General features: G+C 43.2%; 1 protein-coding gene across 5 annotated transcripts in view; it reads left to right on the plus strand.

Moving 5' to 3' along the window:
- The first annotated feature begins 625 nt into the window (after window positions 1–625).
- Window positions 626–24,981, plus strand: part of EIF3K (eukaryotic translation initiation factor 3 subunit K) — a 41,580-nt gene continuing 17,224 nt past the window's right edge. For 2 of the 5 annotated variants that reach the window (XM_085856455.1, XM_085856451.1), the window contains exons 1-6: window positions 8,826–9,003; window positions 15,469–15,567; window positions 18,182–18,302; window positions 18,620–18,697; window positions 18,835–18,901; window positions 19,130–19,207. In XM_085856455.1, coding sequence (XP_085712581.1) covers window positions 8,837–9,003; window positions 15,469–15,567; window positions 18,182–18,302; window positions 18,620–18,697; window positions 18,835–18,901; window positions 19,130–19,207 — 610 coding nt within the window. In that variant the 5' untranslated portion in view covers window positions 8,826–8,836. Of the gene's footprint in view, window positions 917–1,284; window positions 1,428–8,825; window positions 9,004–15,468; window positions 15,568–18,181; window positions 18,303–18,619; window positions 18,698–18,834; window positions 18,902–19,129; window positions 19,208–24,981 lie in introns of those variants that run through there. The other 3 variants (XM_085856453.1, XM_085856456.1, XM_085856454.1) reach the window with 3 other exon arrangements.

Consider the following 24,981-nt stretch of genomic DNA (forward strand, 5'->3'; position numbering starts at 1 on the left):
TAAAATTTCAGGTTGATTGTATGAAAATTGACGATTTTATATCACGTTGACCTTTGACCTTTTGACCAAACCATGAATTTGTCCTCTTCATATTGTCATAATAAAACTTTGTTTAAAATTTGATGATGAAAGTTCAAATGGTAAAAAAAATAAAAAAAAGTTACAGCCGGGACAGACACACACACGCACACACACGCACAGACACTTTCAAACAACAGGTGAAGTTGTGGCTTTATTTCAAGAGATAGAATCAGTGGTGACGGAGACCGATTGGTGTGGAACCCTAATTACCGCCACCACCGAGGAGGACTTCGTGGACCAGTCTATTTAATATACGACTACGAGACGTTGATTACATCGAACGTTTACATTCAATCAAAGGAATCAGCGTTGCTCGTCATGAATCGCATGATTTGTTAGGCAGACTCGATTACAGCAGCACCGAACACGACTCCGTAAAATCATTGTAATATTTGGCCATTCGGGAGAGATCGGCCTTGACGAGAATCCGGACGTGACGTCATTCGATGTGTCACGTGCTATTTTGGGGGGCGGAGCGTCCGTTTTGCAATGAGGCAGAAGCCATTGAATTAAAAAAAAAAAAAAAAAAAGAGGAAGGAGATAGAGTGGTCTCGTTAGATCCTCGTAGATCTATCAGAGGTATAAACCGAGGTCGGAGAAAGTATTATACGATAACGGTTTGACCAATGAAGTTCAGGTTTGCCTGTTTAACCTTTGAACTGTTTTAAGTTGAGGTTCGACCACCTCACCTCACCTCACTTCACTTCACCTCACCTTCTCCGCTCCTCCTCCTCCTTCCCCTCATCGTGCAAGTCCGAGCGTACTTTGCGCCCGTGATGGGCTCGTTTCAGGAAATGCGAGCTACTGTGGCCGAACTCCTACGTGGAATAGACAGGTGAGGTAAAGCTGGATATACGGAACGGCGCCCGCCGAACATCGGTTTTACCGTTGTGGGAGTTTGTGTTGTAAAAGCCGAAGCTTCGCAACGAGCGATGAGGCCTGCACGGTGCTCGCGATAATAATAAATGGAGACGTGAAACGGCTTCGACATTTTGTGGTATAGTTAGTGAGCTGCGAATACCGGACTTAAACAATAAACAGTGTTCGGCACCACAAAACTCGGCAATTTGAACGGGCTCGTGTTGACCACGTGATAGTCGAATGACGTCACGCGTGATAATATAATAAAATGTGATTTTAAAAAAAAAAAACGTGATGATAAAAGCACGCTGACTGACGTCACGCGCTAATCGAATGACGTCACGCGCTGCCTTTCAGCATTGTCCTTGCGACGACTCATTGTAATTCACTGACCGGTGTTTGCCACTGCCACTGCTACTACAACAACAGCTGTGGGTCGATTACATCCAGACTCGCTACGTCGAATCAGCATGACTCCATTTCGTGTATGGGGGTGTTTTTTTTTTGTCTTTTTTTTTTAATCTTTGCCGATGGTCTTGGGAGGAAATGCAAATTCTCTGTGTAAATGTGTATCGTGTAGCGCCACCTCCAGGTGGGGAAGGGTATTACGAGTGTCCATTTACAGAGCAGTATTGCTGTCCCCACGTTTTCCAGCGAGGTGTTTTGAATATTATCAGCAGTAGGTATGCTTTTGCTTCAAGCACGTAACTTGGGTTTTTATCCCCCGCCACGTGGCGGAAGGGGGATATTGTTGTCACCCGGGTCGTCCGTCCGTTCGTCCTTCCGTCCGTCCAGGCGTCAACATTTATAGCTGTGAGTGCGATAACTCATAAACTGTTCGCCATATCGATTTGAAATTTGAGTCACACGTGTACCACCTGAAAAGGAAGAATCATTGATTTTGGGCGTGGCCAGATCCAAGATGGCCGACTGGGGCGGCTATCTTGAAAAAAAAAAATTTGTAATAAATATAAAAACGCAATGTCAGGTCAGGTTCGATCTGTGACCTGCTACAGGTACCATGTAAACCTGTACTAACCTGTTCCATGGTCGGGTTGTCGCCGACTAAACCGTCTCCCCCACCAGGTTTTCTGGTGAGGAGGGTGTTTGGATATGGACACCCAGCAGGATTAAAAACAAAACCTGTCAAAGAGCGGAGGAGCTCCTTGTGAGCCAACGGCCATCCATATCTAGTGCCCAACTGTGTCTGCGGACGTCCTCCTGCAGTTGGGTTACTTCTTATTAGGAGGTTGGTGGCAGGATTTGCACTCCGGCCACCGTAAAACCCTTCATTCCGCAAAACACAAAAACGCAAAAAAATCTGAAAACCCACTCCGTGGGAGTACCTCCTGTGCAGCTTCCCTTCGCAGGGCAGCTCACCGGATGATGGGATTGGGGCAAAGCCTTCGGGACCCCCAATCTTTGATGATAGGAGGGAAACCACGGGGAAACATCCCTGGGTCAGATTGCGGGAGAGTGTGTCGGAGTGGTGCTGAGGTGTCGTCCACCAGACGGCGGTCTCCTTGGGTTAACCTGAGGCAGTCCCTTCGGGTGGGTGCCTGGAATGTCCTATCCCTAAGAGAGGATGATCACCTGTCTCTGTTATCATCTGAGCTCAAGCGTTTGGACATCGGGATTGCAGCTCTCTCTGAGGTTCGGAGACCAGATTGCGGCGAGATAATGGTGGGTGGTTAGATTATGAGATTAAGGATTCGTCACTCCTTAGGTGTCATTTCCCTGGTCTCTGTTTATGCTCCGACTGAGGCGAGTGATCTCACCGTAAAGGATGCATTCTACGCCACACTCGAGTCTGTGGTTGATCAGTGCCCCAGACGAGATACACTTCTAGTCTTGGGGGATTTCAATGCATCGACTGGAACTGATAGGGATGGTTATGAGGTGTGTGTTGGTCCCCATGGGTCAGGAACTATGAACCAGAATAGCACTAAGTTACTTGACTTTGCAAGAAGTCATGGACTTAGGGTGGCTGGTTCATGGTTTCAGCGCCCACAAGCTCATCGCTGCACTTGATATTCCAACGCTGGCGGTGTGGCAAAGGATATTGACCATGTCCTCATTGACGGTCGTTGGAGGATGATCCAGAACTGCAGGGTCTACCGGAGTGGTCAGTTGCTCAATACTGACCACAGGCTTGTTGTAGCAACTCTAAAGCTGCACCTTAAATCCTGGAGAATGGTACCATCCCAGCCGAGGCTGGATGTTGCCAAGCTCAGGGATGAGAGAGTAGCTGAGGAGTTTGCGAACAGGCTGAGTGGACACTTGGGGGGTCTGGGTGCTTTGGGGGGTCCTGAAGAGTTGTGGAGCGCCTTCAAGACCACCGTCCTTGATGTTGCCGATGGATGCCTTGGAGCTCACCGCAGGGCAAAGAAGAATTTTGTCTCTCAAGGGACACTGGATACCATTGACCAGAGTCGCAGGGCCAGGCTGAATGGCAGAGCTGAGCTGTTCAGGGAGCTGAGGCGTAAAACTGTACGTGCACTGAGGGTGGACAAGGAGGCCTATGTGCGAGGAATCTGTGAGGGGGTAGAGCATCACCTGTGGACAGGTGATTCTCGTCCTGCTTACAGGGGAATTCGCGCATTACGTTCATCCAATCCCATCCCTCGGAGCACTGCAGTTCGAGCAGAGAGTGGTAGGCTCTTGACAGAGGAGTCTGAAGTGAAGGCCCGCTGGGCCGGTTACTTTGAGCGGTTGTACCAGGCTGATCCCCCAGCTGTCGAGTTGGACGTCAAGGGTGTTACAATCCCTGTTGCTGACCCTCGAATCAACTGTGGTCCACCTTCGCTTGTGGAAACACGGGCTGCGGTGAACCAGTTGAAACGGGGCAAAGCTCCAGGGATCTGTGGCATCCATGCTGAACTTCTCAAGGCTGGTGGAAATGCTGCACTCATGTCGTTGCATGCAGTTTTGTGCTCTGCCTGGAACACAGGCATCATCCCAACTGACTTGAAGAGGGGCCTTGTTGTCCCTCTCTGGAAAGGGAAGGGTGATCGCCAAGACTGCAACAACTACCGAGGGGTGACGCTGCTCTCAGTGCCGGGCAAGGTCTTTGCTCGGATAATTCTTGATAGGGTTCGCCACCATCTGCTTGAGCACCAGCGTCCAGAGCAGTCAGGCTTTACACCAAAGAGGTCAACGATTGACCGTATCCTTGCACTTCGTGTCCTCACCGATCGCAGACGAGAGTTTCGGCAGGGGCTGCTTGCAGCCTTTGTTGATCTCTGTAAAGCGTTCGATTCAGTGAATCAGGATGTCCTCTGGAGGATTCTTGGTCTTCGTGGGGTGCCACCAAAACTGATCGATCTGATGTCTGAACTCTACTCTGGTACTGAGAGTGCTGTGAAGTGTGGTGGTACCATCTCTGACTTATTTCCAGTTGTTACTGGAGTTCGTCAGGGACGTGTACTTGCCCCCACACTTTTCAGCACTTGTATGGACTGGATTTTAGGGAGGATGTCGGAGAGATCAAGTTGCGCTGCATCGTTTGGCAATGTCAAGATCTCGGACCTTGATTTTGCAGATGATGCAGTCATCTTTGCGGAGACTTTAGACATCCTCTTGGGGGCCCTCGAGGTGCTGAATGAGGAGTCGGAGCCGTTGGGATTACGGGTTTCTTGGGTCAAAACGAAGATCCAGGCTTTCGGTGACATCTTGGATGCTGCTGTCCTGTCTGTGTCTGTTTGTGGTGAGGATGTTGAGGTCGTGGAGAGATTCACTTACCTTGGCAGTGATATTCATGTCTCTGCTGGCTGCGAGTCAGAGGTCAATAGACGTCTGGGTCGGGCCTGGGGAGTCACGGATTCACTGGATCATGGGGTGTGGCGCTGCCGGTGCCTGTGTGGGTGGACGAAAGTCCGAGTCTTTAGTTCCTTGGTACTTCCAGTCTTGCTCTATGGGTGCGAGACTTGGACTCTGACCAAGGATCTGAGACGGAGACTTAATTCCTTTGGTACCAGGTCTCTTCGGAGAATCCTTGGCTATCTCTGGTCGGATTTTGTGTCCAACGAGCGGTTGCTGAGAGAGACTCTGATGAGATTTGTTACCTGCATAGTCCGTGAGCGTCAGCTGCGGCTGTATGGACATGTGGCTCGTTTTCCTGACGCTGATCCTGCTCACCAGATTCTCTCAGCGAGGGAGTCTCATGAGTGGAGGAGGCCAGTGGGCCGACCACGTGCCTCATGGTTGCAGCAGGTTGACCATCATCTCAAGGAGATGGGGATGGGCCTGGCATCTGCCTGGGGGATGGCCAGACGGAGGCCCCTGGAGTACCGGCGGAAAGTGGACGCAGCGACGCGCTGTTCTGGCACATGCTCCCATACCTGACTTGACCTGTAAGAACGCTTATCTGATTTCAATGGTGGGGGATTCCCCACCTCTGATGGTGTGTGTGTATATATATATATATATATATATATATATATATATATATATATATATATATATATATATATATATATATATATATATATATATATATATATATATATATATATATATATATATATATATATATATATATATATATAGAGCCTGGTGTTGGCGCAGTGGTTTGGGCAGCGGCTTGGGATCCAAAAGGTCCTGAGTTCAAGCCCCGTTGGGCCACTGAATTAATACACCAGGGGGTTGACTCAGCATGTCATCCTTCCGAGGTCGGCGAAATGAGTACCAGTATACTGGGCTGGTGTATACCCCAGTTAAAATAGGTGTACCATATCCCTGTGTCGTAAGAGGCAACCAGGGTTGCGTCAGGAAGGGCATCCGGCGTAAAAACTAAGCCAAATCACTATGCGGATCATACGGATGATCCGCTGTGGCGACCCCAAACGGGAGCAGCCGAAAGAAGAAGAAGAAGAAGAAGAAGAAGATATATATATATATATATATATATATATATATATATATATATATATATATATATATATATATATATAAATTTTCGTGATCGATTGAGTTGCTTATACACCGCCCAAGTAAAGGTGTGTCAGAAGAACGTGTTGCATGCATGCTTCGAACAAGATTCCCCATCGGGCTGGTACTCTGCTCATAATGAATAATACGTACAGGATGCAGGGGCTGCATACCACGTGCGGTGTCGAAGGACCCAGAACGGCACTCACTCGGTGAAGTGTATATAGGCCATGGGCCAGATATGGTCCACGTGCACCCCCCCCCCCCGCAACCCTTCGACCCCATATTTTTCTGAAGCCTTAGGTTCTCCTGAGCATGAATTCAACTGGTAACAGTGAATAAACTGGGACTTGCTATCCATTTTCCAACCATATCTGACGGTACCCTCAAAATGTCAGCTTTTCCTCAGTTTCGCACATAAAAAATCCCCTGACTGATAAGATCTCTGCAGTTGCCCAATAAGCATTAGCATTAACAAATTATATATCAAACTAGAACGGGCACTCGTAGAGCGCATACCTTCACCGCAGCCACGAGTTCGAGCATGGCATGAGAGTGAAATGAGGAACTAAAATTCCACTAAATCTGCTCGGGAATTTCGCAAATTTAAAGTCCATGATCCCGATTTTGTGAAAGGATTTTGTTATTAGAACTATTACGATTATGACAATTTTAGGTGATTCGTTGTCCCGAGTGCCGAACTCTGTAGCATGTAGGGTCGGATTCGGTCGAATGTCACTGACCACGCAGACACGACCTGGATCAAGTAGATCATGTTTTCAAATCCGAGCGAGGACAAAAACGTCATTTTAATTGGCGTCTAATTAAACAAGAAAGTAAAACTCCTTTTACTAAACCATGAGCGAAGCTATGTGCATATCAAACTATACCAAGTCTCCTTAATGAAAATTTGTTGTATTTTACTTAGTAACTAGGTTTGTTAGGGCCCTTATGGCCCTTGTTGCATCAACAGACACATAGTTTAGAGACAGAGATATATTCTAGTTATTACCTTTGTATTAAGTTGTGCACAACGCATCTCAATACAAATATGCATTTCGTGACCCCCATAACCTTTGACCCACAACCGCTACCTAGGGTGACAATAGTACTATACCTTGTGTCATTTCAGAAGATGGGGAATTGAACACTGAACAATTTGGAGTTAATTTGATGTAAATCGGAAACATGTTAACCGTTTTCATCATGAAAAAATGATGTTGACCTTTTTGTGACCTTGACCTTTGATCCGATCGCTCCCAAAATCAAATGGATTTGTCCTTTCATGATGCCAAACAAATCCAAAACAATTAAAGCCTCTCTGCGTTTTGTTTTTTTTGCGTTAAGTTGTCCATAACGCTTTCCGATATAAATGTGAATTTGTGTGACCCCCTTAACCTTTGACCCCCAACCGCTGCCTTGGGTGACAAAAGTACTATACCACGTGTCATATTAGAGGATGGGGAATTAAATTTTGAACATTTTGGAGTTAATTTGCTGTAAATCAAAACAAAATTGACAATTTAATCTCGAAAAAACGATTTTGACCTTTTTTGTGACCTTGACCTTCACCTTTGATCCGATCGCTCCCAAAATCTAATCGATTTATCCTCTCATGATGTCAAACAAGTCCACAAAATTTCATGACTATCTGCTAAGTGTTTTTTGCGTAATGTTGTCCACGACGTTGCCCAATGAAAAATGCTTTTTGGTGACCCCCTTGACCTTTGACCTCCAATCGCTAACTCGGGTTACAACAACACCATATAATGTGTTATATTTGAGGATAGGGCATTGAATACTGATCATTTTGGCATTAATTTGATGTAAATTGGAATAAAATTGACTTATCAACGAAAATAAAAATTTTGACCTTTTTGTGACCTTGACCTTGACCTTTGATCCGATCGCTCCAAAAATCTACTCGATTTGTCTTTTCATGACAACAAACCTTCCCACACAATTTCAAGCTAATCCGCTGTAAAGTTTTTGTATAAGTGATCCAAAACATTGTTGATACCATTTTTGGTGACCCCCTTGACCTTTGACCCCCAACCGCTACCTAGGGTAATTACACCACACTTTCATGTGGCATAGCCTAGAATGTAGAATTGAGTAATGAACATTTTGGTGTTGGTTTTATCTCGTTCGGATAAAAATTGACCGCGTTATGACGAAAAAACGATTTTTACCTTTTCGTGACCGTGACCTTGACCTTTAATCCGATTGCTCCCAAAAGCTTCGCCTGGCGTCCTTGAGTAACTGCACATCATCTCTGAAAATTTCATGCAAATCGGTCCAGCAGTTTTTGCGCAATGTTGTCCGCACACATATTTACCAATAAATAAATACACAGGGGTCAATGTAATACCTTCGTCAAACGAAGTTTGCGAAGGTAGTGAAAGATTATCACATGCAGATTTTCAAAATAGAGTCATCTATCAAATGTAATAGTGTTATGTTTGTCCCAGGAAGTGATGAAGAGGAGTACCTCGCTTTTCCTTTTGACATTCAACTCAGATTCAACTCAGATATCTGAAATAATAACGTATATTCATGCTCATTTTACCTGACACAAACAAATAAATATTTCTATGATATCACAAATTTTACTACCTTTCTATTGATCCCAAAATTGTCGCACACCAACTAAAGATGTACCAGGTACTACGTCTGAAACATAAGTTCATCACTGTTGCAACACCCAACATGTAGTCACCAGTAAGACGTAAGACTGAGAAAATATTCCTTACTTCACATAAAGAATATAAATTACAAGTTTTTTTTTTTTTTTAAGAAAAACAATTTACATTTATTATGTCATGTCCACAAAATGTCATTGTGCATGGATTACGAATATTTATTATCGCTGTCATCATCACTCTCCAATGCCTGCTCTATATCATCAAATGCATCCATATCTGAATCCTCATCAGACTCATTGTCGTCAGGTGTGACTTCAGCAATGTCAGCAGTTGCCGTGGGAGGACATCTCCCACATACCACAGAGGATGAAGGTTACCATCCTTTTCCTCCCAACCATGTGCCTGACTGGCCTTCGGAATCTGTGGTTGTGGAATATGCGCGGTTTTCCAAATCCGTACTTGGTGCTTTACTCTCCGAATGTGCTGGGTAAGAGCTCGCTTACAAGTTGGTAAGTTAGCCATATCCACATTCCAGTCATTAACCATCCCATAACGGAGTACAAAACTGTACAAGAATGCTTGCGTGCTGCTGAAGAGGCGACCAGAGAAGTTGGACAGCCTTATGTCATTACTACATTTGACTTGGGAGTTTGCATGAAGGCCTACCCATTAGTGTGGAACTCACCAGACAAGTATGAGATCCACATAATTCTAATTGGCACATTCCACCTCGTATGCACTTATATGAAGATGATTGCCAAAAAGATGGCTGGGTCTGGGTTAGCAGATGGTCTCCTGGAAGCAGGACTAATCAGTGGAGGATCTTTGGGTGGCGTGATGTCCGGGAAGCACTACGACAGAGCCCTACTTTGTCACAAGATTATGTTGGAATGTCTTGAAAGATTGCTCATAGAGGAGTACCTCAAAGATAAAAGCGCTGATGATCTGTTCTCGTCTTTCTTTGATCAATCATCAGATAAGCTACGTGCCCTAGTAGAATCCCACAGCCAAGATACTTTGAGTGCTGTCTTGATGGACCATTCCATTGTCCAATTCATAGAGCAGTATGCAGAATTCAAAAAAGGAGTCGCAAATGGACGTTTGGGGAAGACTGCCCAGCTGTGGTTGTCATACATGGACCATGTCTGTTTAATTCTATCACACCTTGAAGTCGTAAAGACAAACAACTTTCTTTTGCATGCTGCATCCATCATTCGCATGACGTCTCTCTTCTTCAGTTTCGGTGGACAGAACTATGCAAGGTATCTGACATATTTCTCTGTGTTCATAGCTAATAAAGACAACTCGCACCCAGGGGGCAGTATCACTGATCAAGAGAGGAGCTATCAGTGTCGCACGCTCCTTTATCCCTGGCAATCGTTGTCCAGTGGATAAAACCATGGAGGAGACCTTCATGAGGCACGCTAAGTCACATGGTGGTGCTGGAACCAGTGCAGCAGGTACATCTGGACTACTCACCAACTACCAGGCCTACCAGAGATTGGTTAGGACAACACATGCAAGGTCTCTTTATGTTGATGCTGCACTTGGAATGGCTCACATGTTGGACAGTGGAGAGGGAACAAAGCATCGTGATACACGTCCGACAGAGGTCACAAAAGGAGGGAAGTTGGTGAAAAGGGCCAAAGATGCCATTGGAAGTTTTCTTAATCCTTTCAATATAGAGACAAATGATCAATTGTTGATACTCTCATCAGGAAGTGCATTCAGACGATGTTCTAAAGGCTGAAGCTGTTGGTGAAAAAGCACGGGATGAATTTATTGAAGCTCGACTGAAGAATAGTGAAGATTTCTTTGAGCCTGTGAAGAGACTGAACCTCAAAACTCTGAGTGACATGAACAAGGTATCCAAGATGAAGACAACCAAGAATAAGGTCATACAGTACAAGCAACAGGGTAATGTAGCCTTTCAACTCTTTGTAAAGTCACAAAACCAGGACTTACAAGTTGACATATCCATGAACTCCCGTACCATACAGCATCGCGACAGCTGATGGATATCTTGCTAAGACTGACAAGGCAAAGGCATTTCAAAACCTGATCAAGGATTGTAATGATGCTGATGCACCACCAACCAATGAAACATCGACTCTGTATGATGGCAATGCTTGCTTCTATTACCTGAAAGAAATACCAAGTAATTTTAGTTAGATCTCTTTCAAAGTGTTTGACATCATTGGAAAAACAGGAGATGTGGTATTTAGCACTGATCAATATTTGCCTGATTCAGTGACGTCGATGGAGAGGCGACGTCGGGGCTGTGGACAAAAGCTTTTACTTACAGGTGAAGCCACGAAGAGACCACCTGATTGGAAATTGTTCCTGTCAAATGATGAGAACAAGATACAGCTCATCAAACTTCTGCTTAGGCTCTCGAGTGGTGATAACTATGCATCAAGGTTGCATGGAAGGCGAGTGATCTTTGTATGTGAGGGCATCGCATATTTGCTCACATCTGCTGATGGCCAAATAACAATTAGAGAGGAGCTACCACTGCTGAAATCAACCCAGGAAGAAACTGACTCTCGTATGATACTGTATGTTCAGTATGCTAGACTCAGAAACGATCAATTTGTCCGAGTGAAAAGTCCAGACTCAGATGTATTTTTCATCCTATTACACTGTGCTGCCTCTGTTCATGGTACAACTGTCCTGTTTGACACAGGCAAAGGCAACAAGCAGAGGATGGTAAATGTCAGTGAACTAGCTACAGATTTTGGCCAGGAAAAGTGTACAGCTCTCATGGCACTCCATGCTTATAGTGGCTGTGACACCACTAGTGCCTTCCGAGGAATTGGCAAACTTAAACCTCAAACTCTTCTGCGCTTTCCAAAATATATCTCTACTCGGGAGAAAACTGGGCGATGCTTGGGATATTCCTGATATCCTGATATCCCAATTCCTGATGCTTGGGATAGCTCATTGAGTTGGACACGTTCACGTGTGCCTTGTACGGTAGAGCGTCAAAGGTGTCAAAAGTTGATGATCTGCGACTCATTCGTATAAACGAGCTCTGTGCCAGGCAAAGTCTTCTTGTGCCTTCAGGGAATGTGGATATGGCTAAATCACCACCTTGTAAGCGAGCTCTTACCCAGCACATTCGGAGAGTAAAGCACCAAGTACGGATTTGGAAGACCGCGCATATTCCACAACCACAGATTCCGAAGGCCAGTCAGGCACATGGTTGGGAGGAAAAGGATGGTAACCTTCATCCTCTGTGGTATGAACGAGATGTCCTCCCACGGCAACTGGCTGACATTGCTGAAGTCACACCTGCCGACACTGACTCTAATGAGGATTCAGATATGGATGCATTTGATGATATAGAGCAGGCATTGGAGAGTGATGATGACAGCGATAATGTATATTATGCGTAATCCATGCACAATGATATTTTGTGGACATGACATAATAAGTTTCAATTGTTTTTCTTAAATAAACTTATAATTTATATTCTTTATGTGAAGTAAGGAATATTTTTTTTTCAGTCTTACGTCTTACTGGTGACGACATGTTGGGTGTTGCAACAGTGATGAACTTATGTTTAAGACGTAGTACCTGGTACATCTTTAGTTGGTGTGCGACAATTTTGGTATCAATAGAAAGGTAGTAAAATTTGTGATATCATAGAAATATTTATTTGTTTGTGTCAGGTAAAATGAGCATGAAAATACGTTATTATTTCAGAAATCTGAGTTGTCAAAAGGAAAGGCGAGGAACTCCTCTTCATCACTTCTTGGGACAAACATAACGCTATTAAATTTGACAGATGACTCTATTTTGAAAATCTGCATGTGAATATCTTTCATTTGATATATGATTTGTTAATATTTATGCTTATTGAGCAACTGTAGAGATCTCATCGGTCAAGGGATTTTTTTAGTGCGAAACTGAGGAAAAGTTGACATTTTGCGGGTACCGTCAGATATGGTTGGAAAATGGATAGTGAGTCCCAGTTTATTCACTGTTACCAGTTGAATTCATGCTCAGGGGACCCTAAGGCTTCAGAAAAATATGGGGTCGAAGGGTTGTGGGGGTGGGGGGGGTGCACGTGGACCATATCTGGTCCATGGCCTAACACCTTTGCCAGGCTGAACATTTTCACAAGGAATTGCAAGGAAATTGGACACTCGGCCCATCATGCCTGTGCCACATCAACACCACACCAATTTATCAACATGAGATCGAAAAAGAAATGTAAAATGTTTTTTTGTTTGTTTTATTGTTTGTTTTTGTAGTTTTTTTTTTTCCCCAGGGGAGGGGGCATGGGCTTGCGTAAAAAAAAGAAACATCAACTACATAACGCCCCTTGACGAGACCTACACCAACAACACTCCGTACATAGGCACTCAATTGCCCATCCATGCTCAAACTACCTAAAAGTCCTGCCGATATCCCTATACCCCTCTATCTCCAATACTTCCAGGTACCTATCTAATTCCAATTTAAACTTATCTACTGTTTCTACCGTTATTTTACGTGTTGTATCCCACTGATGGGCCCGATCTGTATCTGTACTTGAACAACAATCTCATTGGATTGCTCTTGTTGCCGACCCGACTCGTCCACCAAGTATTGTCGTAATCCGTCCACAACTTTTTGAGATATATATGTATATAATCTGAATCGAACCCCCTAACTTGATGAGGCAGCAAGGCACAGATCGAGTCCCATCTCGGCGATTGCTGCACAACTTGCCAGCGAGTGTTGCTTGCCACGCGAGCACCGAGCACATTGTCTCTGCCCTGCTGATCACCGGTCTGGAGGGTTGCAGCTGGGAACATTAAATTCAACGAACGAAGCACTCTGACGATGACATCATGCGCATCAATTACAACAACACATCACCTGTAAACTAGGAGGCATCCATATGGTTGTCAAGCCTTTGCAGACTGAGATTAAAGCCGATGGTCACAAATAGACAAAAACAGAGATGTTGATCGAGATTTCGCCCTTGTTGCGGGCTCATCAGGACAACATCCTGCTCGTCGTTTATTTGTGACCGCATTAAGCTCATTGATATAACTGAATCGAACCCCCTAACTTGAGCCAATTTATGCACATGACATCATCGTCGTGTCATAGAGTCAGCGTGCTACTTCAGTTGAGTATATATATATATATATCTATATATATATATATATATATATATATATATCATTGACCCCATCTCTCAATGGTGAAGAATCACTTTAATGATTCTCAGATCTGGATCTTCACCAAAGTCTAAGCAATTCACCCCTGTCACACTCCCAACCTGTCCACCAAGTTTCGTCCAAATCCATCCATAACGTTTTGAGATATCCTTGCGGACAGAGAGACAGACAAACTGGGGTGAAAACATAACCTCCGTCCACTTTCGGTAATATAAATTAGAGGTAATAACCAATTGCTAACCGACAAGAGTCCTGGTATTCCCCAGTCTTTTCAGACTTTGATAAATGTTTAAAATGACGGTTTGTAAGGACACCACACGCAATCAGGTCGTGGATACTTTTGTTGCAGATACCCTCATGAAATAGTCACGAGGTGGTGCAACGAGTGGAAAGAAGGGGGTGGGGAAGATGATACCTTGAATGTGCACCCCACCAACTGCACCATGTGATAATGAAAGTGTTGTCAGTGTGAAAATTAATAATTTTGAATAGACAGAGGGTGAACTTTCTGCATTCCACAGTAATTTGTTCAGGGTGCCGGTCCAGGCATTTCTTTCCCATAGTAATTCTCTGCAGACTACTGTAGTTGGACCTGTTACCAACTGTCGTACCGTATATGAGAGTCCAACTTTCGTATATTATTGTTCCAACTCGCATTTTTGCCTGGGGTGATAACTCGCATACATTTCATGAAGGACACCGCAGGGTAGTCAGTCATTGAAACTTCTGGGTCTCGCTCTAAGCCATGATCTTTCACTGGGAAACCACATTTCAAAGTTGGCCTTCACTGTCACTTGCCGACTGGGCATCCTCCGTCATACAAATACCTTCCTTGGCACACCTGAACTCCTATCCACCTGCAAGGCCTTCATATGCTGCTTTATGGAATACTGCTCTCCCCTCTGGACTGGCTCTCCTGTCTCCCATCTTGCTCAGCTTGACGCTCTGGAAACTAAGGCTTTCAAGATCTTTGGCATCTCCTGCGATGAGGCTGAGTCTTCACAATCGCAGACTGCTCGGTGGTCTCTATCTTCCACTGCCTCCGTCTGATCTTGCACGCTCTGATATTGCTGTGCTTTGTCCCCCCCTTCCTCCCAGGTTTGTGCAGGCTCACATGCTCCATCAGCCCTCTTCTGGTAAAACGACCTAAATACGGGATCATTGCTCACCTCCACTCATTTGTTCCTCTCTTTTCCCACCGGTGGAATCAACTTCCACATCCTCTTCAATCTCATACTTGTCTCCAGGTCTTCCAGCCCGCCGTTCATTGCCATCTCGCATCATTCCAAATCTAAAACCATGACATTTTCTTCACTCGTTAACCCCACCCAAATCCCTCCGACTTTTCAGTTTTTCCTCCTTGGAGTTTCCTTCTCCATGCATGTATGTTTTGGCTGTTACGTCCTGATCTGTTCAGCGTACTAGCTCTTCCATGAGCCTCGACGATGTATCCAAACAATAGAAGATAGGCGTGGTCACTGAAACAAATAAATTCCCAAAGGAATCCCGTTCACATTCTCGGTTTCAAACTTCAGATATTTTTCGGTTTTGGGCATTCCAATAATATGTGAGGTTGATGAATGTTAGGTTGATGTATTTTTATGATCGCACTGACATGCTCCATGATGAACGTAAGAAAGTCTTGGTCTTAGTTGATTTCTCGTTACGCGTGTCATATTGCTTATGTTATACTGCCATCTACCGTTTGTCGTGTTTTTTTTTGTTGTTGTTGTTGTTGTTGTTGTTGATCAGTATCATGGTGGTGTCCCATGCAGGTACAATCCTGAAAATCTAATGACACTGGAACGCTACGTGGAAATCCAAGCTCGTGAGAATGCTTACGACCTGGAGGCCAACTTGGCAGTGCTCAAACTGTAAGTATATTGTACACTACCAAATACAACCCGTCGCTTCGCTGACTGTGGGGAAGGGAGGGGGTCGAGAGTTGAGAGTGAGAGAGGGGGAGGAAGAGAGGAGAGAGAGTGGAGGCAGGAGGGAGGGGAAGCTAGGAAGAGGGTGGGGGGGAGCTATGCCTCACCAAACATTTGTGTGTGTGTGTGTGTGTGTGTGTGTGTGTGTGTGTGTGTGTGTGTGTGTGTGTGTGTGTGTGTGTGTGTGTGTGTGTGTGTGTGTGTGTGTGTGTGTGTGTGTGTGTGTGTATAGAGATATGAAAAGAAAAAAAAGAGAGAAAGGTGAAGGGAGGAGGTGGGGTTAGTAAAGAATATGTTATGCTTAATGACACACACACACACACACACACACACACACTGACATCTATTAGTATAGACTAGCGGGGTATGCTTACACCTTGTAAGCAATAACGAATGGTGCTTCCCCATTGTCTCAGGTCACTCACTTGCATTTGATTTTTCATTTACTTATTTTCATTTATTTCTATTTTCATTCACCGATGCTTTCTGACGGTTCTGTGATGTTTTTTTTTTTTTTTTAATCTCCTGGTGTATTGGCTTCGATGTCCATCGGCACACAAAATTACCTTGAGTCGCTCACCTGCATTTATTTATATTTTCATTTATTACAAATTATCCATATTTAATTTATTGAAGATTTTTCAAGCGTATTGGTCAGTTGAGTTTGTTTGTCAATCGCCTACAGGTCACAATTCTGAACCGATAATCATGAAACGTTACCAGGTTGTAGAGGTAGTCTCAAGTAAGATGCCTATTGATTTTGAGGTCAAAGGTCATCTTGAGGTCAAATTTTTTTAAATTGTCAATTTTCATCCGATTGACTTGAAATTTGAACAGGATTTGCATATTGCGTCACTGAATTGGGAAGCCAACTATTTTTGAGATAAAAGGTCAAAGGTCAACTCAAGGGCAAACATCTATAATCATCAATTTACATCATATTAACTTGGAAGTTGAACAGGATTTGCATAGTCCATCACTGAATTGGGAAAGCAACTATTTTTGAGGTAAAAAGGTCAAAAGTCAAACTTCTAAAATCAATTTAAATCTGAAAAATAATCAATTTTCATTTGATTGACCTGAGCTTTGATTAAGATTGTCAATTTTAATCCGAATGAAATGGACAATTTGTACATAATATGGCAACCTTTGGAGAGGGGCGGGGGGTGGGGTGGATTTTTCAAGTATCGTGTTTTTTGTTTGTTTGTCTGCACAGAACTTTAGTGTGTTTCTCCACAACCGCTTGTTGGATTGAGACATTTTCACCAAAGGAGCAACAAACCGTGTAGAATGTTTTAATGATAATTATGACATCATAGGTCACGTGGTGTGGCTGCCATGTTGGAAAAACAACAACTTTGGACCTCTGTACCTCTGAAACCACACCAAGGAAAAAATTGAAAATTGAAAGTCTCCTCTTGGGGAATGTGTGATTTTTTTTTTTATGATGTCATAGGTACCTTCATTATGATGTCATAATTGCATATGGAGAACGCTACATCCGATCAGTATGAAAATTTTTGAGGGTCATCTCCAGATAAAATGGTCCACAACAATAAAAAAATTGATGAGGTCATCGTTCACGTGACTTGGCAGCCATATGTTTTGTTTTTTTTTAAACTTTCAAAAATCTTCTAAGAAATGGCTCAACAGATTGAGGCAAAACTTTACACGTATGACCACCTATCCATGAGGAACAAAAGGTTCACACATATGATGTCATCGGTCACATGGTTTGGCAGCCATATTGAATATACCCTAAAACCCATAAAAATCTCCAGAACGCCTTGACAGATCGAGGGGTAACTTCACAAAAATGTTCCCCATGGCATGAGTGTACAAGTTTGTTGAGGAATAATTGATAGATGACATGGGTGGCAGCCATTTCGATTTAAGCAAAATATTAAATAATGTTTTCTCTTGAACCATTTCATTAATTTACATGAAACTTAGCAATGATTATCTAATTGTGATAGCAAATACATGTTTTAAATTTCAACTTGATCTGACACATTGTCTGGCAGCCAGAATTATTTAATTTTTGATCTGGGTTCTTTTTCGCTGAAGATGCGAAGCTTCTGTCCAGATCATACTTGCTACCCGATGTCTAAGCAGGAATTTGTAACTTGCTCGGGGTGCCGTTGGTAACTCACCTCTTCACAAAAGGTCCATCAACAACCAGTGCTGGTTGATAGCTCAGAGGTGAGTGCATTTACCTGCTAACCTGCCAACCCAATGTCCAATGTATGATGTAATATCCAATTAAAGCATAAAGCCATGGGAAGACACGGCGTATTTTGGAATCAAAATGCACTGCATCATAACTGCTTATTTGGCAGGATGGACCATGCGGAATTTTGTCTACCATATGCCGCAAAGTGAACAATCCTCTCTCATCTGTGGTCACATTTTGGTGAAAGTACATTCTGTCATTTGTTCACAGTGCATCGGGTTTTGTTGTTGATTATTTCCCATGATTGTATGTACTGAGCTGAATTGGTAAAAATGTCAACAATGGTGTGTGCATGCGTGCGTGTACCCTCTTCCTGTTTTTCAGTTACCAGTTCAACCCACAACACTTCCAGACATCAGTCACAGCTCAGATTCTCCTGAAGGCTCTCACAAATTTACCACACACAGACTTCACGCTCTGCAAGTGTCTCATTGACAAGGCGCGCGTATCCTTTACCATGCAAAGAGTGTGGGATGTGAAAGCCCCCCCCCCACCCCCTTCCTTTAACCATTTTAGTACTAATTTTCCTTTTGTGCTTCTCATTAGTTGTATCACATTTAGCAAAAGAGACATTCTTCTCTGTGAAGGGTTGGGGGAGGTTGAGGGCAGGTTGTGGCATAAAAATAGGAGACACACTTCTTTGATTTTTTTTTTTACCTTGATTGTACCTAAATTATCGGTGTGGGAGATGTCACGAGTTCCAACCTGAGATTAAGATGCTTGCATTCCACGTGTACTTTTCCTTAATGTTTATGGCTTTAGCCATTGGCGGAAAAACAACTGAGTAGGATATTGTACCTGGGTGATCTTCTGGAAACCTGCCGTTTTGAGACTTTCTGGGTAGGTTGAGAAATATTGAAGGTAATTTGTCATGTGTTTTGACCACAATTGTTTAAGCATAACAATGGTTGTGCAGCTGTCGCATGATGCTTCGTTGTGGGTTCCTTTTAATTATTTTATTCTCTCGTTTGTTTTAGCATGAGCTTGCCAAAACACCGGAACTGGTGGTTGGAATCGCGGGATTCGAAGATTCCATCCGGAAATGTACGCATGAATGAGAACAAAAATGCAAAACATGATTGTGGCTTTCTTTTTGCAAAAGCATCATCATTGTGCTGAGATTAAAAAAAAAATTGCTTATTTTTTGTATTTTAAATTTTTTTTATTTACTGAGGTTTTTTTAAATTAATTATTTGATGAGATCTAAATGGGTGTGTGATGTGTGATCGTGATGGTGATTGTCATTTCACAAAAAATGTTGTTTCTCTACAGTTGTGTGCCATGTCGTGGGAATTACGTACCATCACATTGAAAGCTGTTTACTCTGCGAAATTATGGGTGGCATAACAGGTGAGCCTCTTTTATTTCCCAAATCCCTCCTGTTTTAATACTTTAAGTTAACCCTTTATAAAAATGCAATTTGTGGTGTCAAGCCATGCACAAACTGAATAAGCAACAACCCCGTGTTGTTGTACACTTGAAGTGCCAATGCATCGGAATGCTGTTACCCAGTATGGCGAACACTTTGACAAGTTTACTTTGGACTGGGCCAAACAAAGTAAAAGGAGCTGGCAGTGAATTTAGATGCCATAAGCAGAATTGTAAGACATTGGTAATTATGCCGACAAAGTTTGGTTAATGATGCAGGAAGTGGTGAGAGAGAAGAGAAGAAAGGGCATAGGAAGGGATCGGAAAATGGACAGGCAGAGTCTAGCTGTTGTATTATTAGCTTATCCGGAATTGGAATTCCAGATAAGGTACTGTCATCATGCACCTTGAGAAATAGGTGACATTTCATCAACTTTGTAATCCTTCATTTTCTAGAATATACCTGGTGTTGGCTTAATGGTTCAGGTGGTGGGCTTGGAATCCCGAGTTCAAATCCCACTCGGCTGTTCAATTAATACCAGATGGTGTTGACTCTGTCATCCTTCTGAGGTCGGCAAAATGAGTGCCAGCTTGCTGGTGTCGCGTGTTGGAGTGGTGACCCGTCCAGGATTGCACCCAATAGCCAAGGAGACTGCTTAAGTAGCACCAACGCTCTGCACAGAGTATGGTCCCAATGGATGGATCGTGCACCGTCCATCCGTCCCTCTCCTATTTCAACTTCTCCAGCCAAACCACTGTGCCGATCCGGCTGAAATTTGGCAGCAAGATTCCGCTTTTGCCTGGGGATTACAAAGCTCATTTTAGGGATTACAAAGCTCATTTTGGTCACGTGACAAAATCGGTCAAAATAGCAAACTTAGTAAATTCCTTCAAAAATCTTCTTCTCCAGACCCACCAGTCAGGATGCTACCAAATTTTGGGTTAAAACATTAGGCCAAGGCCCAGATAAGCTACAGGTACAGTGGTCCTATTTTTAGCTCTCCTGGAATTTAGTCAGGCGACCTTATGCGATTGAGCAGTATCCATAGGTGAGTGAGTAGGTCAGTCAGTCCGTAAACACTTCAGTCATTATCGCTTGACACAAACACACGATTTTGATGAAATTTGGCCACAAGCTTCATATCTGATGCCTATTGAGAGTGTATTGACCACATCAAAATCTGCGCTCATTAAGAGGGTCGATTGTGGGGGGGGGGGGGGGGGTGGGGGTGGTTTTAACTACCAAAATAGGTATTTGCTCTCTTCTCTGAAACTACACACACTATTTTGATGAAAGTTGACCACAACCTTCATCACCAATGACGTACCGAAGTATATTGACCGCATGAAAATCTGTGCTCATTAAGGGGGTCTATGGGGAGGGGGGAGGGGTTGACCTTGACCCCCCTCCCAAAAGAAAATAGGTATTTGCTCTCTTTTCTGAAACAACACATATAATTTTGATGAAACTTAACCACAACCTTCATCACACATGATGTACCAAAGTTTATCCACAGCATGAAAAAAATCAGGGTCTACGGATGTCTGCGAAAAGGAGGAGGATGAAAAAAAATCAGGGTCTGGGGGATTTGAGCCCCCCAAAATAGGTATTTGCTCTCTTCTCCGAAACTACAAATACAATTTTAATGAAAGTTGGCCACAACCTTCAACACCCATAATGTACCAAAGTGTATCGACTGCATCAACATCTGCGCTCATTAAGGGGGTTGACGGTGGGAGAGGGGTTTAACCCCCACCCCAAAAATAGGTATTTGCTCTCTTATTCAAAACTACACACAATTTCAATGAAGGTTGACCACAACCTTCATCACCCGTGATGTACCGAAGTTTGAACATGGCATTATAAAAAAAAAAATAGGGTCTCAGGAAGTCTGCTTGGGATTTGAATGGCTGTTGCTCCTGATCCAGGTGAGCTTCAGGACACGCCCCCAAATTTTTATTTTATCAAGAAGTCTGTAGACTTCTTATGTATGCATGGTCCGGACACTCCATTGGCTCAATACAACATAAATTCTCCATAAAATCTACCAAGATAAAATGTATAGACCTGTAAATTACCTATCAGTCATCTGCGGAGAATTCCCCATCCAATGACATCCATTAAACTTTGGGACATCATCGTTGAACAAGAAAAATGAAAGACCCAAAAATGCCAGTTTGTCATTCTTTTTCTTATTCTTTTCTGACAGTGTAACACGAAATTGGTTGAAGTTAAGAACTTGGTTTAAACACCAATCTACTGCATTTTATAGTGGGAAGGTGCAAACTGATCAAAATTTTGATAGCTTTAAAGGATTCCACGAAAAGTATGGAAAACTACATTCCTTCCTAAAGTAATATGAAGGGATCAGAGGGATGGGCAGGATTACGACTGTCAATCAGTCTAATGGGGGTTGAGCTGCCTGACACATTTGCCCAAAGACCAATCAGACCTATATGGCTGCAGTTGATGGTGGAATATTATCAACCCTGTCCATGCAGGGCAGTCGTGTGGCCAATCGACAGCAACAACACTCATATTTCTTTTAAGTATGTACTAATTAGAATGCTAGATCGTCTATAAACTATGTACAGTACCAACACAATGTGAGCACGTCGATATTGTTTATATTACAACATTTGTAAATCAATAGAATATATGTATATATATATATATGTATATATATATATATATGTATATATATATATATATATATATATATATATATATATATATATATATATATATATATATATATATATATATATATACACACACACACACACACACGTACATACACTAATAAAAGTGTGTGCGTCAGTGTGACCACTCCTCATTTTCATAAATGCCAAGGTGAGCCAATGAAAAAGGCCAAGAATTCACAAGGTTTTGGAAAAGCGATGATAATAGAAAACCTATATTCCAAGAAAACCTATAGAAAACCAAGATGCCAAGGTGAACAACGAATAGCCAAGATGTTGTGAAAAAAGCCAAGGAGTGGTCACACTGGTGTCAGTGTGTCTCCTCCATTACTCCAAAGCTCTGAAACTTTGCATGCAAACGAAGAAAGCTCCAAAGAAGAGGATGAGTGAAAATTAGGTGTTTGAATTCATTAAAACACCACTTTTGAGGATAATTTACGGCCTTATTTAATTATATCCTTCATCAGGCGATCTTCGACCACCTCACTCTCTGGGGCTTTAGGTGTTTCTTGGGTCACTTCGCTGGGGTCTGAAGCCGCAATGTTTTTTGGCCTGCTCAACCATGCCTTGACTTGGAACAGGCCACAACGATTTCTTTTCAATAAAGCTTTTTTTCCACTTTGTTCACTCATATCGAATGCCTGTTCATCAGTGCTACGAATCGTTGTGTACATCGCTTTTGTAAAGACTATACTTTTCAAATTAGGAGCTTGGAACGATTTCATGCATTACACTGAACAGCAAATTTCAAAAAAAATTTTTTACTGGAGATGTGTAAAGTGATTAAGACTAATTTGGGTACGCTGATTTCAAAAATCATAACCGTTTTGCTGTATCACGTCAGGATTTTCAGGAACAGAAATATTCCCATTGCCTAGAAGTCAGGATTTCAATGAAATTTACATATGTCTTTAACATGTCTATTTCGTACAATTGTTGTTAACTTCTGTTATATTTCTTTCTTTCAGATAAAGATGAGTAGGCGTTCCTGTACCAATCATCCTGACAACTTCTGTTATGTCTGTGGTCGGTATACCAAAAAAGATCAACAGCGAAGTATATCTACAGCAGTGAAAATGAAGGCCGCCTACTTTCACTACTTCGGGTGTAAGGTGGGGGACCAAGAACAGAGCTGGGCACCACACATCTGCTGCACAAGCTGTCACACAACCTTGACTCAGTGGTTGGTGGGCAAGCGCGCGAGCATGCCATTTGCGGTGCCCATGATATGGCGTGAGCCGCAGAATCATCATGATGATTGTTATTTCTGCTGCACAAGCATCGCCGGCTTCAACAAGAAGAATAAAGGTCACATCAAGTACGCTGACTGCGTCTCTGCTCGTAAACCTGTGCCTCATGATGACGAGAACCCCGTTCCAACACCTCCAGCTGATCAGAACATAGCTGTAAGCAGTGGTGAAGAGGATGGTGATGATGAACCTTTTGAACCCGACACTCAAGAATCACACCTTCTGAACCAGGGAGACTTAAATGATCTTGTAAGAGATCTCGCTGTCAAAGGCGAAGGCAGAGCTGCTTGGATCAAGGCTGCAGCAGTGGAATCTACTTGAACCTAACACCAGGATATCCTTGTTCAGAGCACGTCACAGAGACATGGCTGAGTTCTTTGAGATGGAAGACACGATGACATTCTGCAGTGACATCAACGGTCTGTTGAAAGAACTTGGGTGTGATCACGATCCTGCAGACTGGCGCCTCTTCATCGACTCGGGGAAGAACAGCTTGAAGGCTGTTTTGCTCCACAATGGCAACGAGAAACCATCAGTCCCACTGGCTCACGCGTTCGGCATGACAGAGACCTATGAGACTATGCGGCAGCTGCTTGATTCCATCAAGTACAATGACTTCAACTGGCACATCTGCGGAGACTTGAAAGTGGTGGCGCTGTTGTTAGGGCTGCAGTCAGGCTACACGAAATACATGTGCTTCCTTTGTCTCTGGGATAGCAGAGACGACAAGAATCACTGGACGAAGAAAGATTGGGAAGAGCGAAAAGAGCATGTACCTGGTCGACACAATGTGAAGCATGTCGCCCTTGTCGACCCAGCCAAGGTTTTCCTTCCACCACTCCACATAAAGCTCGGCTTGATGAAAAGTTTTGTACAGGCAATGGATCTGAATGGGCGTGGGTTTTTATACCTCAAGGAAAAGTTTGGCAACACCTTGTCGGAGGCCAAGATCAAGGCTGGTGTCTTTGTTGGACCGCAAATCCGACAGATTATGAAGGAAGAAACTTTTCCGACAACTCTAAACCCCAAAGAGCTGGCAGCGTGGAGGAGCTTCAAAGCTGTGACGGACAACTTCTTGGGGAACGAGCGCGCGGACAACTATGAAGAAATAGTGCAGCAGCTGCTGGAGTCCTTCAGGAAACTTGGCTCCAGGATGTCCCTGAAAATCCATTTCCTACACCAGCACCTGAACTTCTTCCCTGACAACTTGGGAGCAGTCTCGGACGAGCACGGCGAGCGATTCCACCAAGAGATTTCACTCATGGAGACGCGTTACCAAGGGCGGCACAACCCGAACATGATGGGCGATTTCTGCTGGTTCCTGCATCGTGAAACTGACACAGAGCAGCACAAACGCAAAGCCAAATGCCTAAAGCATTTTTAATTACATTCTAGTGGAGTTTTTCTGTAATTTCTATAATTTTGAAGCATTCATGATGAAATAAATGAATAAATGAATTTTTGTAAATTTCATTGAAATCCTGACTTCTAGGCAATGGGAATATTTCTGTTCCTGAAAATCCTGACGTGATACAGCAAAACGGTTATGATTTTTGAAATCAGCGTACCCAAATTAGTCTAAATCACTTTACACATCTCCAGTAAAAAATTTTTGTTGTTCAGTGTTATCTGATACAATTTTCCACGATATACTCTCACGGACTAATTGAAGTATATAATCGAAATATTATTTCGGTTTTGAGAATCGGATATTGTCTGGACTAAATAAGTGTCGTAATCTGTTGTGAAATCTGATAATTTAAAGAAATAACAAGTCTTATAACAAAGCTGATATACCTATTT

Source organism: Eptatretus burgeri, chromosome 15, assembly GCF_056783735.1.
Source record: "Eptatretus burgeri isolate ZD-2024b chromosome 15, Ebu_testis_v1, whole genome shotgun sequence".
Lineage (NCBI taxonomy): Eukaryota > Metazoa > Chordata > Myxini > Myxiniformes > Myxinidae > Eptatretus > Eptatretus burgeri.